This window comes from Danio rerio, chromosome 1 (assembly GCF_052040795.2).
Source record: "Danio rerio strain M-AB ecotype USA chromosome 1, GRCz13ab, whole genome shotgun sequence".
Taxonomy (NCBI): Eukaryota; Metazoa; Chordata; class Actinopteri; order Cypriniformes; family Danionidae; genus Danio; species Danio rerio.
Genome location: NC_141021.1, coordinates 60,297,453 through 60,313,635, shown reverse-complemented (window position 1 = coordinate 60,313,635; position 16,183 = coordinate 60,297,453). Strand labels below are relative to the sequence as shown.

General features: G+C 36.3%; 1 protein-coding gene across 1 annotated transcript; it reads right to left on the bottom strand.

Moving 5' to 3' along the window:
- Positions 1-1,747: 1,747 nt before the first annotated feature.
- LOC147847090 (polymeric immunoglobulin receptor-like) lies at positions 1,748-14,312 on the bottom strand. Its single transcript, XM_087238382.1, has 12 exons — positions 12,626-14,312; positions 12,203-12,520; positions 12,023-12,073; positions 11,824-11,928; positions 11,300-11,398; positions 11,089-11,211; positions 7,342-7,659; positions 7,156-7,239; positions 5,272-5,349; positions 4,613-4,705; positions 3,255-3,289; positions 1,748-3,167 (listed from the first exon to the last, which is right to left on the bottom strand). Exons 1-12 carry the CDS (start codon positions 12,663-12,665, stop codon positions 2,841-2,843), a joined length of 1,671 nt encoding a protein of 556 aa, XP_087094508.1. The 5' UTR covers positions 12,666-14,312; the 3' UTR covers positions 1,748-2,840.
- Positions 14,313-16,183: the final 1,871 nt, after the last annotated feature.

Here is a 16,183-nt window from a genome sequence, read left to right as displayed (position 1 = left end):
CATGATTTTAAACCCAATGTTGACTCGTCGACAGGTTGTCATAACCACTTAAACTCTGCTGTTATTTGGGGATTTCCGCCTGGATTTTGTCTACAAAATTTAAAAGCTTCCCAAATCCACATAAATAGGTGTAAATGCAAAAAGTTGGTATCATTTTAAAGAAAACCCTTTGAATTTTCATAAAACACTATTGAAAGTGTTTAAAATAACTGTATATGTCTTCTGTGTTATAATAAACACCTAAATAAAGAGGTGCTTTTTGTATTTTTTTTTTATAAACTCAAGTTTGAAAGTGTACCTTTTAGGTTGTGTGTGGTCTAGCGTGCTGTAATTAATTTTGGTGGTTTTTGCACATGTCTGTAATCATAGGAAAAAAGAAAAATGTCTCCACCATAATCTATGCAAAAGTTATTGTATTCCAACTGATGAGAGGTGCTGTACAAGCCACAGGGAGCGATCATTGTTTACATCTTTCACTATTCTTTTGTTTGATCAAACATAATTCACTGTGTTTGGACCACATCAGACATGTAAAAGGATTACTTATGAACATCAGCTCAAAAACAGAGGAGAATGGCCCTAAAGGGCACAGCATAAGGTAAGAGATGACAGCTGTCTGTGCTATCTGGGGCTGCTTATTGATCATGAATGTATTGTTTACATTTCTGCGCCATGGAAACACTGTGATTAATTCAACAACTGTTTAAATTGTGAATATAATTCAGTAAAAATAATGCTAGAACTGTATGAGCACCGGCAAGAGCTTTCATTTGAGCTATAACTTGTACATGTGTCATATAAACAAATATGAAAATGAACCAATGTAAAATACCCAGCTTGGGTATCCAAAATACTGTGTATTTAAGTGTAAATAACTTTTATACAGTAGAATAAAAACCAAAGTGATGCATGTGTGCATAAAATATAGATTATACACTTTCAAACGACACCACTTACGGGGGTCTGGTGCAACGCTAGCCCTTTAAATCTGAAAGCGAAAGTCGATGACGTCAGAATGTCTAAAATCACAGGTAAACGGTGCTTGTTCAGGTGAGTAACAATCCCACAGTGTGAACTATCAAACACTGATAGCTCCAGATATTTAGCTTGTCGAATATCTCACTGGTGTCAGGGACTCGTTGGCGATTCTCTCAGATCACGTCTTTGATCATTGATCGATTCGGATGATGCTGTCTGAAATGTGTTCTGATTGAAAATAACATCAGTGATCACCTACAGCCATTGAGAGAGCAGCATACACTAGTGTGGGTATCTGCAGGCCAGCGAGTGGTTGGGCGAGTAGTTAAAAGGGCTTCCTTTCAGTCTATTTGAACCAAAGAAATGGAGGAAAAACTAGTGTAAACTTTGCAGGAGCACCCGTGTATGTTTAACGTGCCATCTGAGCAATATCACAACCAGCTCGAAAAAGAAAAAAAACGTTGAGGAGAAATTACTAATTCCCTTCAAAACCCAAGTGAGCAAAAAAAAAAGTTCTACCCACTAAAGGCTCTCATTATGTAGTTTAAAGATAAGATATACCACGTACTTTGTGTGTTTTTGGTTGTGAGACGTTTACAGAACGAAACAAAGTTGTTGCCAATACTTCCTATTGTAAAGTCATGCAGTGGGAAACCCTCCCTTGCAGTGTGAACACAGCGGTGATAGAACGCTAGCCCAGATAGTCATACAGTGTGAAAACATTCGCGACACCATTACTTTGAAAATCCTGCAGTCTGAACTCGGTATTAGACACTTGATTTAATCTAACAAAACAAGACCAAAAATAACAACACAATAAAAAATAAATCACCGAAACCCAAATCAACCAATTGCAAACAATCACCACGTCAATAAAACCCAAGCTTTTATAAATAGAGAAGATTATTTTCTTGATTAACTTCATATTACCACACAGTTGTTTCTAGAAGGGATACAGCTGTGGCTGGAAGTTAACGAGATTATGTATATGATTTATTAAATTATTTTATTTTAGACTATGTTATTTAGTCAACCCCAACCCTAAACTCAACCCTCACAGTAATGTAAAAACAGTAATTATATCCAATATTATTCATATTGTTTATTAAATTACCCATTAATTTGTATTTTAATAACTCTTAGCCCAACCTTAAACCCAACCCTCACAGTAATGTAAAATAATAATTATTAATTGTAATACAGGGTCACACAATTTATGCTATATTTATGTGCAAATCCACTGTCACGGTTTGCCTCTCTCACAAAAGTACGTCACAGGGATTTATTTACAAGAGCACTCACATGCTGGTAACAGGAACACACGAAGGAACAGGAATGACAATATAAAGCTGTGGTCACACTAAAGTTTGAGCTTGCAAAATTCTGTTGTATGACGCTGCAAAAGGGGGCGGGATTAAACATTTTTAAAAAGGGAGCGATTGGTCCATGTTTTACATTTCTGTGCAGAGAGGTCATGTTTTGATCCTCGGTTGATCTCACGCAGTCAAGTGATGCGATTTCACATGAGCTTGCTTTTCTGGTCTTTTTTTGCATGCATATGAATGTAAGTCTATAGGGATAAAAGTCCAGTGTGACCGCCGCTTAATACCAGACAAGGAACTTATAAAACTCATGGTTATAAATATACCAGACATGATAAACTACATACAGGGGTGCGACACAGGTGGAACTAATGAAACTAGCGAATGGTGGGAAAACTGAACAAAGGAATCACATGACAATAACAGAAAGCACATGGACCACATGACAGGTAAACACCAGGATCATGACATCCACAGCTGTATCCTTCTAGACTTTACTTAGCTTAACTACCCTCACTCAGGAAGAGTAGGAGACTCTTTTTATTTACGGCTAATTACTGAATATATCAGACCCTCATTATTTGAAATTTTAGGTGGAAGATCTGCTGTTGCATAGATCGTTTCTGTTCTGTTGTTCAGAGTTTGTTGGGATGATGTAATATTGCCATAATAATCACTGACTGTATCTGCCACCCGATTGGCTGAGTGGGTGTGACCAGGGACTGAATCAAAACGTTGCTTAGTTACTGTAGCGTAAACAGCATTTTCTGGGCAGGTGTTGGGATCTGATGCTGGCGTCTGATTGGATGAAGATGCAGTCGCGATGATGACATCACTGTTTAGGATCTCTTCATACATGCAGTCAGTCTGAAAACAGCACATAAGTAATGTGTTTATTAAGAGAACCCTCACCGCTCATCATACAGATATCGTTATACAGATATGAACACACACCTCAGTATTCTGCTGCACATTCTGCAGAGGTAAAGCTGAATGGAAAATGAAAAAAACACAATTAAATCAATTTAAACAGCAGGGGCCTGTTTCAGAAAGGAGGTTAAGTGAAAACTCAGAGTATTTTAACCCTGAAATGAGAGAAACTCTGGGTTTTCCGTTTCAAAATGGCAGGTTTGTTAAACTCAAGAAATCAGGGTGAGTCAAGCCTGTTTCTGAAAGAAAGGTAACTTTAACTCAGAGTCAGTTACTGTGGTAATTTACTCTGTGAATCTAACCTGGTCAGGAGCAGGTTTTATTCTCTAAACTCAGAGTTTCTGTCGGTCTCCTCCCCTTTTTAAAGATGAAGCGATATTTCTCGCCTGAGCCTTACATTTCCACACACCTATTTTAGAGCTCATTTTAGAGATGCCCATAAAAACGATTGATGGAAACGTCATGATTTACATAACTTTTGAAATATAAAACATGTGCATAACTGAGTAGGTTAAACTTTTATTTGATAAGAAAAGATGCACATAAACTACAAAACAAATTACAGTATGTAAATTTAAAAAAAAAGGTTTGTTAGAGATGATGATGAAAATGTGTGTGAATGGACAAACCAGCAGGCTGAGCACACTGCAGAACATCTTAAATGTTGTTTTAGTCATTCTAAAATGCCTAAACTGTTTCAGTATTATTGTATATTATTAATTACTATTACAATTAATTATTGTATACTATTAATAACTCATGGCTTCAAATGCCCCCACATGATCATTGTGTGTCAATTGTCTTCTAAGGCACAAGTATTAAATGAAAAATCATTGACACAGCTTGTTCTACCGCAGTAAATTCTGTTTTTACTGTTGCTATTAGTCGCAAGTTAATCAGGAAGTGACGGTTGTGTTCTCTTTGACTCGTTGATAAAAACGCTGCTTTATTCGCATCTTCTAGGCGTTATTCCAGTTTTGCACAAATTTATGTAATAGCCTATATTTTGATGGAAACACAGCTATTGCCTACATTTTCATCACACACAGAACAAAGCATTCTGTTTGAATGGGAAAATGTCAAATTATTTAAAAACTGTTTACCAAGCTCACGATTATTCTTAGTTTATATTTGGAATCACCAATAAAATTAAACATAAATTAAATTAAGTTTTGTTTTTAAGAGTTCAAACAATATCCTTTTTTTTTTTCTTCAGGTTGCCCAAAATAATGCACTCTAAAACAAGATCACGACACCAACCTCATTTGTGGCTGTTTTACATATGATCGTGATCACAACAGGAAATACGTTAGGACCATTGTTATTGTTTACGTCCCTCAGAATGGTCCAATCTTTGTTTATCTTCACAGATGAACTGTTACCTGTCTCACATTTCCTTTTCCTCTTCTTCAGGATGAAGAAAGTTCCAGAACACAGAAGCAGAACCAGCAGAACTGAACCCAGACCGCCAGCCACTGAACCCAGATCAGTGTGTAAAACACGTAAAACACATTACTGATGAGATTATACTGAAAAATTGTAATAAAACTGATTATTGTACAACTTAAAATTTTGCAATATTTTAAATACATTTTTATTTTTATTTTTGGGTATAAAAACAAGTCATATTACATGCTATATTACAATATATATGCAATATTATATTATATTGTACATTATATCACAATATATGCTATATTACAATTTTGAGCCTATCTTACTCTAAACAACAACAAAAACACACACAAGAATAGCATAACACACACTTTCACTTAAAAAGCATACTTTCAATAAAAACCAACCACTATAAGTAACACGGTGAGTTAAGATTGTAGTATATTATTATTTCCCAACACTGCTGATATTGTGTAACTGAAGTGAAACTGCATCGGTAAACCTCAACCCTTAAAAAACACCAGATTCACCACATGAAATCAGACGTGTGCATCTCTTTAAAACCAACTCTCTAAAATATCTTTCTGATTTGTTGTGGTGAAGTGAAGACAAGTGCATTGTGGGTAGTGTAGTTTTTTTTGCTTACTTCTAGTGGTTGCCTCATTGGGTTCAGCTGTAGTATTTCCTGTCCTCGTTGCCATGGTCACACTTTCATTTTGAGTCACTGACAGGAAGAAAAGCACAAATGAAACGTGCAGCTCACACAATAAATCTAATTATAAAACAGACAAACACAATCAAACACTATTATAGTACTACACATGAAAAAAGTCTGACTTTATAACACTGACATCTGATCACATTATAAATGAGTGTTTGGATATATACAGTGTCTGCTAAATGCATGAATGCTAATGTTCAGACATCATGGAAAATCCCATGTAAATCAATGCGGTGCTCATGGTATATCAGAATTACTGTATTATGAAATGACTTTACTCTGAGCCCAGGATAAGTAAAAGCTAGAAAGAGCTCCTGGACACACTGGCTGTAATAATGACATCAAACACTGAGTTCTTTTACACTTGAATCTAATGCAGAGAAAAATCATGATCTCCATTTGTCGAGACCACTGGAGTTTTGATTCATCCATTACAGAACTTAACGTTTAATGACATTTAGACTTTCCAGTTTGTTGCAATTTTCCAGGAAGACATAATTATACTAGTTTGAATGATTTGGAAACTCGCAATTACAAGAATCACATCATGATCTCAAATGCAGCTTAGATATTCCATTATACAAGATGATCACACTAAATAAAAAATTCTTTAAAGGGTTAGTTCACCCAACAATTAAGTTTATCTGGTGATTTGCTCATCTTCAAGGCATCCTATGTGTAAATACTGTATATGACTTTCTTCTTACAGTTGAATCAGCCAAAGTTATTTAAAGCATTAGTTTTTGGCTTTTTTCAGCACTACAATGGCAACAGGTGGCTTTATTATATCAATAGTGCAAAAAAGACAACAAAAAAAAAAACACATTTATGCATAATAAAAAGTGCCTCATGTGTCTCTTGGGGTTGAATAAAAATTCTTCTGTTGTAAATTGCTGCACTTTTGTATGAAAAAATGCATATTTAATACTTTATAAAAAGTTTTTTGTAATTTTGCAAGAAACTCCAACTTTTATCTTCTTGGAGTGCATTTATTTTGCTGAACTTGGCGCATTCCCCAGATTTACTTCACTACTTTCACTTACACGTCTCGATTAACTTGTACAAATAATGAAACACGTTGCCTTAAAAGTGATACGTTTATATTAAAAAACGTGTGTATACTTGTGTTAACTTGGAATTAAGTTGGTTTAACCAAATTTTTATAATTATGTGCATAGTCGATTTAATTAATAATTGTGCTAAGGCTGCGCGGCGAAGCAGTGGGTAACACGTTCACCCCACGTTTGCTCCAAACACATGCGCTATAGGGGAATTGAGAGGCTATGTTCGTAGTGTATGTGTGTGAATGAGTGTGTATGGGTGTTTCCCAGTGACGGGTTGCAGCTGAAAGGGCATCCGCTGCGTAAAACATATGCTGGATTAAATTGGCGGTTCATTCTGCTGTGGCGACCCCCAGATTAATAAAGGGACTAAGCTGAAAAGAAAATGAATGAATGAATGAATGAATGAATGAATGAATGAATGAATGAATGAATGAATGAATTTTAAGACCAGGTTTACTCTTTTATTTTTAAGTAAATTCTAAATTGCATGTCTCGATTTACTTCTTAAAAAATAAAACCTGTTGCCTTAAAAGTGATCTTAAAATACTCATTTTATTAACGTAAACTAAACTAATCAGTTTTACAATGTAACTTTGGCTAAAAGCATTAAGTCATCTACTGTACACCTAAAGTAGGATGACTTGAGGATGAGTAAATCCTTAGTGAACTGACCCTTTATTAATATTTATCACATAAATGTACATGTGTAAGGATATCTGAGTGTTTGCGTGTGTGTGTCCAGTACCTGTGCTGTTGTGGTCAGTTCTGCTGTTTGCATTGGGATGAATGGTGGACGTTGAGATCTGGACAGGTTTGGGTTTCTTTGGAGCTGAGAAACAAGATGATGACATTCAAATGAAACAAAAATATCTATAAACATGAAATGCACACATAGAGGGTATGGAGATGTTTAGTATTGACTGTCAGGCACCTCTGATCACATTAAGCTGGATTGATTTACCACCTCCCCATCCAGCAGCACAGTTGTATGGTCCAGCATCATTCATCTGCAGATCTCTGATGATCACTGTAAATAATATCGCTTTATGATCATCCTTTAGTGAGAATCTGCCACTAAACACTGGAGACTCTCCTCCATCAGACTTTAACATTAGTGTACTCTCTCTGTAAGGTCCTTTGTAGAAGTATTTATAAGACGTCTTATATCCTCCACCATAAGGACAGTTAATAACAGCTTCTCCTCCTTCTGCTGCTGTCACTGTAATATCAGCACACACTGAAGCTCTCGCTGAAGCACACAAACACAACACAACACCGCTTTACTCAAACACACTCACTAAATCCCCCATACTGTACAATAATAAAGCCTTCACAGAGATCTTCGAGCACTTACCCATCAGCAGAAACACACAAACCCTCAGCGCAAACTTCATTTCTTCAGAAAATCAGCCGGAAACTCTGAACACTTCCTCAATATCACTTTCTCAAACTCAGATAATACAACAATTCTGCTCAAGTTGCTCTTCTGTTGCCGGTGTCGAGTGTGAGAATCGAGCATTAGCTCTGACTGACTGTGTGCTTGAGTTTCCATGTGGCTTTATGTGTGAAAATGCTTCTCAGGTTTGACCAGGAAACTAGCTCTGATCTCACAAACCACAGACCTTCGCCTCGCTTTCTCTTCTGCTTTAACATGTGCCTGAGCTGCCCCTGTTTGCACATTGATTCTAATAGTACTTTCTGTTATATATAAAACATGTTGACTACAATATATGTTAAAGTTGCTCTAACCCTTTCTTTATTGCACCCCCCCCCCCCAATTTACAGTCATGCTCCTGGAGATTTAGACATATTCATAACACTAATAAAAATAATAATCATAATCATAATATAATTAATTTTTATTGATAACAAAAACAGCAAAACTCAAAGTCCTACTGCTATAGTTAATAATACAACGTATATAATGACTCTCAATAGCAAAATGTTAGCACTCTAAAGATATTTCAATATTTACATGACTCCTAGGAAGTTTTTACTTTTCATAATCGGTTTTAAAATATTTTTTAATACTATTCCCTTCATATTTATTACATTTTGCTATCTGTGTTTATACAGTCCTTTCTACAAATATTCTGCTGGCTCACTGTCTCTTCTCTCTTGTATGAGTGGACACACCCTTAAATGTTGATTGGCTACAGCTTTCTCCTTTGTATGAGTGGACACACCGCAAAATTTTGATTGGCTACAACTCTCTCCATTGTATGAGTAGACACGCCCCTAAATGTTGATTGGCTACAACACTCTCCTGTATGAGTGGACAACACGCACCCAAATGCTGATTGGCTACAACTCTCTCCTCCTTTGTACGAGTGGACACACCCCTAAATGTTGATTCTCTACACATCTCTTCTTTTTATAAGTGGACACACCCCCAAATGTTGATTAACTACAGCTTTCTCTTTTGTATGAGTGGACACATCCCTAAATGCTGATTGGCTACAGCTCTCTTCTTTGTATGATTGGACACACCCACAAATACTAATTGGCTACAGCTCTCTTTTTTGGACCCCCAAATGCAGACTAACTATAACTCTCTCCTTTGTATGAGTGGATACACCCTTAAATGTTGATTGGCTGCAACTTTCTCCTTTGTAAGAGTAGACACACCCCTAAATGTTGATTGGTTACAACTCTCTCCTTTGTATGAGTGAACACACCCTTAAATGTTGATTGGCTGCAACTTTCTCCTTTGTAAGAGTAGACACACCCCTAAATGTTGATTGGTTACAACTCTCTCCTTTGTATGAGTGGACACACTCCCATATGCTGATTGGCTACAACTCTCTCCTCCTTTGTATAAGTGGACACCCCCCCCCCCCCCAATTCTAATTGGCTACATCTCTCTCCACCCTATCTATAAGTGAACACACCCCAAATGCAGACTAACTACAACTCTCTCCATTTTATGAGTGGACACACCCCTAAATGTTGATTGGCTGCTCATCTCTCCTCCCCCCTATAAGAACACGCCCCCAAATGCTGATTGGCAACAACTTTTTCCTCAGCCAAGCAATTACTGCCTTATACAGAACTAAGAATACAACATGATGATTAAGATCACACTAACAGTTGCATTGTGGGAAATGCAGTGTGTGTGTTTAGCTCAAACCTCAAACCACTTGGTGTGGATGTAGATTCACTTCCTGTTTGGTGAGTATCTGCCACAGACATCTCACGTTTAACAGCAAAACAACAGCTTTCTAGTGATATTGTATTCAACTTCCAATTTTAGCATCTCAATAGCAGAAATATAATATTTAGCAGACTTTAGCAGAATATTAAGCATTTGAATGATTATCAGTGATGCTTTATACAGTTTGAGATTGACCAGCAGAGGAGAACAGATCAGAACTGAGCAATAAAATACACACTAATAAAAAGCATTAATAAATACAGACACATAATAATGAAATCAGATATATGCCACTTGTAAAAGGCTTTATTTTGTTCATTAAGCTACAGATTTAACAGTGTTAGTGCCTCAGGAAACACATACAACTTCAGAAATTAATGCTTTATTAATATTGTTAATCTATATTTGTGATTATGAGCTGTAAACAACAGGATAATTTGTAAAACTGCAGCAGCAATAATCATAAAAAACACACAAAATAATCAATACACAGACATTAATCAGAGCTTAAAAAACTGTTAGAATAGAAAAACAAGCTTGACAATGACAATCATTATAATAACGTGTGTTAAGATCATCAGCAATCCAGCCTGTGCAGATTACTAGTGAACACACAGATTGCAAAGCACTACAAATCTGCCATTATATGGACTACAAGATTCAGTCATGCAACACATACACACCTGCTCCAAATCTCTGTTGATTAGACTCAAACAACTGATGCTTCTCACCGACTAATTCATGGATTATTTATACAGTGCTCACACACACACACATCATATCATTGCTGAGTATTTATGCTGTGGGTGAACATTATGATATGGTTTCCTTGCCTTGCTTTGTCGTGTTTTTGACCGTCGTTTTGTTTTGTTTGTTTATGTTGTATGCTGCCTGCCTTCTGACCACTCGCCTGTTATCTGACTAAGACTCTGGATTGCCCGTATACATCTGTTTACTCCTTTGTTGACTTGCTTGCCTGATCATCCTGCTAATAAAACCTGCATTTGGATCCGCTCACCGCTGTCAGCGTCTACTTCACATTACAACATGGATGATTTTTCAATTGTTTTGGTTATTAATAAGCTAATGTGAATGAGTAAATCAGTGTAAATGAGCTGGTTTGTGTTGTTGATGTTGATTCATCAGTCTTTGAGTCTCATTTGGTATAATAGCTCATCAAACACAGCTGTAACACACAGTAGTGTGTGTGTCTCCGTCTGCTGGATTATCTGTCATCTGAAATCACAGGAAAATCACTATTAAACAATTAAACAATCAACAATTAAACATAATCAGTTTGTAGTTATAAAGATCACATGGTTAAACGTGTGTACTGTACATGATGATCAACATTTGAGCTGATGAATATTCAGTGTTCATTTACTGTAAATCACTGCAGTCACAGTTATTACTTTTTTTTTCTTTAATTCCCGGGTTCTGCTGGCTTATGCATCCCAAATTTTCATTGGCAATCTTAAGCCAGTTGTAATAATTTGTTTTGGTTAAATTTCTAATATACCGAACCATTGTAGAGCCCGGGGGGATCAGAAAGAGACTCCAGCTTGGTCCCACCCTGAATCAAAAGTAAACCTTTCTGCCATCTCACCTGTTGATAAATGCTTGTAGTGAACTCTGAGGAGTGCAGACCTGTAGAGCACATCAGTGTTAGTCTTTCTCAGATCTTTAATCCAGTCTAATGTGTCCTAAAGCTGAACTAAACCCTGTCAGAAATTACCGTCAGTCTTCTTTCTCTGCCGTACAGCCAGGATGAGCAGCGGGAGACCAATCAGGAGCAGAACTGAAGCCTCCGCAGTGATGATGATCATAAAAGAGTCTGAAATAAACAAGAGGAAAACACAGATGGATGGAGAGAGACAAATAATAATAATGACAATAATAATGACATACAGACTGATGGAGAGGCAAATAATGATAATAAAAAATGCAGGAATCAGATTAGAGCACCATATCAGAATATGTTTATAGACACAGTAAATAAATAAAAGAAAATGCACACAAAAAAGACCTCAGTGCTGGTTAACATTTTTCGTATTTTGACATAATACACTCAGAAGAGGGATATGATGATTGTTAATGACATGCTTTCAGGTCTTGTTGTGATGGACAGGTTATATAAGTTTAATGTGAGATGCAGTAAATGCAGTGCAGTGAATGTGTGAAGTGTTTTAGACGTTGATTTAAGCTGTATATAACAGATATGACAGAGATTATAGCAGAGACACAGAGAGATGAGCTGACCTGAGGAGACGTGATGATCTGTGAATGTGCTGATGGTTGATTGTGGATTTACAGCTGGTGAACTCAGATCAGGCCATGTGTGAGAAGATGAGCCGAGAGCTTGATCTGAAGGAAAAATACAGACTGTTACAAATTAACATATAATGATGGATTAATGTAAAATAACATGAGCTAACATTAAATAATGGATTTCAGGCACCTGAGTGAATGGTGGATGTTGAGATCTGGACAGGTTTGGGTTTCTTTGGAGCTGAAAAATAAAGCAACACCATTTAAATAAAATGAAAAAAAAAACATCCATAAACCAATTACTGAGTACAGCATGAAAAATAAACATAATAATGATGCAGACAGTTGTTTACTATTGTAAGTCAGCCACCTCTGATCACATTAAGCTGGATTGATTTAGTATCTCCCCATCCAGCAGCACAGCAGTACTCTCCAGCATCATTCATCTGCAGATCTCTGATGGTCACTGTAAATAATCTCGCTTTATGATCGTCTTTTAGTGTGAATCTGCCATTGAACACTGGAGACTCTCCTCCATCAGACTTTAGCATTAGTGTACCATCTTTGTACTGTCCTTTGTAGAAGTATTTATAAGACGTCTTATATCCTCCACCATAAGGGCAGTTAATAACAGCTTTTCCTCCTTCTGCTGCTGTCACTGTAATATCAGCACACACTGAAGCTCTCGCTGAAGCACACAAACACAACACAACACCGCTTTACTCAAACACACTCACTAAAGCCCCCATACTGTACAATAATAAAGCCTTCACAGAGATCTTCGAGCACTTACCCATCAGCAGAAACACACAAACCCTCAGCGCAAACTTCATTTCTTCAGAAAATCAGCCTGAAACTCTGAACACTTCCTCTAAATCACTTTCTCAAACTCAGATAATACAACAATTCTGCTCAAGTTGCTCTTCTGTTGCCGGTGTCGAGTGTGAGAATCGAGCATTAGCTCTGACTGACTGTGTGCTTGAGTTTACGCTTGATATTATGTGTGAAAACACTGCTCCAGTTTGACCAGGAAACTAGCTCTGATCTCACAAACCACAGACCTTAAATAATGTTAGCAGAGACGTTTAGCAGGTGTTATTTAAATCAATTCTGAAGACCACATAAACACCTTAAAGGCTCATCATTCTGATCGCAAACACAAATATAAAGAAATCAGATGAATGTGAAATGCTTTTACTGTGGTTATGGAGAGCAGAAACTTTACAGACACATAAGTTTACATCAACAGGTGCATTGTGGGAAATGTAGTTTGTGTTTAGCTCAAGCCTCAAACCTCTTCCTGCGGCTGTATATTCACTCGCTGTTTAGTAAGTAACATCCACAGACATGACACTAGCAGTAACATTATATTGTATGTTAAATAAAGTACTGCAGGGAACATTTAGCATTAGAGGTGAGGATTAGTTTTATTTTTAATCAATTTATATTTGTGAAAACATTTGGATTATCATAATTTTTTTAATTAGTTTATTCATAGCCACAGTGGAATGAACCGCCAACTTATAAAGCATATGTTTTCCACAGCGGATGCCCTTCCAGCTGCAACCCGACACTGGAAAACACCTAAACACACTTATTTCCACACACACTCATACACTACATCCAATTTAGTTCATCAATTCCCCTATAGCGCATGTGACTGTGGGGGAAACCGGAGCACCCGGAGGAAACCCATGTAAACACAAGGAGACAATGCAAACTCCATATTGCAATACAATACAATTACATAAGAGCAACACTCTCCCACACTTTAAGCTATTATTACTGCCCTTAGTTTTCGTTTTTGCTATAAGATTGCAGAAGATTAGTTTGACTAGAAATGACACTATTTAAGTCACTCGGCAGAACTACAGTTTAAACCGCTGTAGTTGAAAACCCATTCCTTACAGCATTAAAGTGACTTTTGCATGTGTAACACTATAATGTGCTAAGCATTATTTGTTAGTTAAAAAAGTAGAAAGGATCAGCACTCTGCCACTTTAGCTCTCAAAAGACAATTTAACTGGCCTTCGACCTTGTAGGTTGAAAGGTTGTCCAATTAAATTGTCTTTCGAGAGCTGTTAGACCACCAACTACACGCCAGATAAATATGATCCAGCCCCGCACACCAGATCTTGTCTGAAAATATCTGTTTCTCCAGGTACAGTTGAAGTCAGAATTTTTAGCCCCCCTTTGATTATAATAATTTTTTTTTAAATATATTTCCCAAATGATGTTTAACAGAGCAAGGAAATGTTCACAGTATGTCTGATAATATTTTTTCTTCTGGAGAAAGTCTTATTTGTTTTATTTCTGCTAGAGTTAAAGCATTTTTAAATTTTTTTAAACACCATTTTAAGGACAATATTATTCGCCCCTTTGAGTTATTTTTTTATTTTTCAATAGTCTACAGAACAAATCATCAATATACAGTAACTTGCCTAATTACTCTAACCTGCTTAGTTAACCTAATTAACCCTTTAAATGTAACTTTAAGAATAGAAAAAATTGTAAATTTGGTCTCCTCTATCTTGAAAGCGTAGATTAAAAACCTAGATGGTGAAGGTCACACCAACAGTACTGCATAAGCGTCAGTCCCAGGGGTGGGGTGGGTTTTAGGTTTTTTTTTTCTCTCTCTTAACTATTTTATTTTATTACAGATATTATTATTGTTTTTAATTTTGACTTATTTTTATGTAAGTGATATTTAATTAGTTTATTTCTTTTTTTGCAAAAAAACCCCTGAGATGCTGTAACATTTGCTGTAATTTTGTGCACTGCAATGAATATCTCAATAAAAAAAAATTAAATGTCACTTTAAGCTAAATAGAAGTGTCTTGAAAAATATCTAGTCTAATATCATGTACTGTCATCATGACAAAGAGAACATAAATCTTATTAGAGATGAGTTATTAAAACTATTATGATTAGAAATGTGTTGAAAAAAAAAAAATCTTATTTCCGCTAAACAGAAATTGGGGAAAAAATAAACAGGGGCTAATAACTCTGACTTCAACTGTATATGGACAACAAGTCAGCAAAGTGTCCATTACCTAAACCTGTTAGCCACTATTCAACAGTCTCTTATCAATATAGAAGTTTACTGGAAAAACCAAAGAGGAGCAGAAGCAGGAGACAAAGTAATAATGATAAAGAAAGAGTTTATTGAATGATCTTAGTTGAGTATGATTCAATGCTCAGACGTCGTCTGACCAGGAGAAATCCAATTATATCAAAAGCAACAGGAATGGAAAACTACTGCTTCACAACATTGTCCAGAAACATTACAAACCTTAAAAATGGAGACATTCTCTTATCTCCTACTCATGAAAACAAGTTTCGCTTGAATCCACAATCATAAGAGTATAACAATATAGAAAAATGACAATTATAATAAAGCAATACATTCATTCATTTTCTTTTCAACTTAGTCCCTTTATTAATCTGGGGTCGCCACAGCGGAATGAACCGCCAACTTATCCAGCATATGTTTTACGCAGTGGAAGCCCTTCCAGCTGCAACCCATCACTGGAAAACATACACACTTATTCACGCACACACTCACACACTATGGTCAATTTTAGCATATCCAATTAACCTGTACCACATGTCTTTGGACTTGTGGGATAAACTAAAGGAAACCCACATGAATACGGGGATGACATGCAAACTCCACACAGAAATGCCAACTGACCCAGCCGAGGCTCAAACCAGCAATCTTGTCACATTTGCGTGATCAAAACAGAAACAAGAACGAGAACAAAAGGGGTGTGGATCCAAATGCAGATTTCAATGATAAATAGTGCAGCGACAGTGAACAAAAATCCCAAATACCAAAGTGCAAAGTAACAAACAAGCAACAAAACAAGAAACTAAGACAGATAAAAACGAACTAGACTTTACCAAGATACAAGAACAAAATCAGGAACAACAAACTCGAAAAAACCAGACTTACTAGATCGAGGAGACAAGAAAGACAAACGACGCGATGACAAACAGTGGTGGAATGATAGAATATATAGTCCAGATAATCAACGGAAAACAGACACAGCTTTGATGGCAGATCAGTATAGGTGTTCCGGGTGTATGCGCGTGGTATGTATGGATTTGTAGTTTTTAAGCGCTGTAGTTCCTACTCAGTGTCCGTTGAACTACAGCGTCCTCAGGTGGTCACTGACAGTCATGACAGATCTTGGTTATTTATTTATTATCAATTAAGCAATAATTATAAGAAAATGATAATACTACAATATAAAAACTATAACATGACAAATAATTAATAATAATAATTCAATCATTAACTACTGATCAATAAAACATAATATAATTATATATATATATATATATATAT

Excerpts from the sequence above, each read along its gene's own strand:
- LOC147847090 (XM_087238382.1), bottom strand. The coding sequence starts at position 12,665 with ATGAAGTTTGCGCTGAGGGTTTGTGTGTTTCTGCTGATGG. Across the intron at positions 4,706-5,271 it reads CAATGAGGCAACCACTAGAA|TGGCTGGCGGTCTGGGTTCA; the intron begins GTAAGCAAAAAA and ends ATCTGGGTTCAG. Across the intron at positions 3,168-3,254 it reads ATGTGCAGCAGAATACTGAG|ACTGACTGCATGTATGAAGA; the intron begins GTGTGTGTTCAT and ends TGCTGTTTTCAG.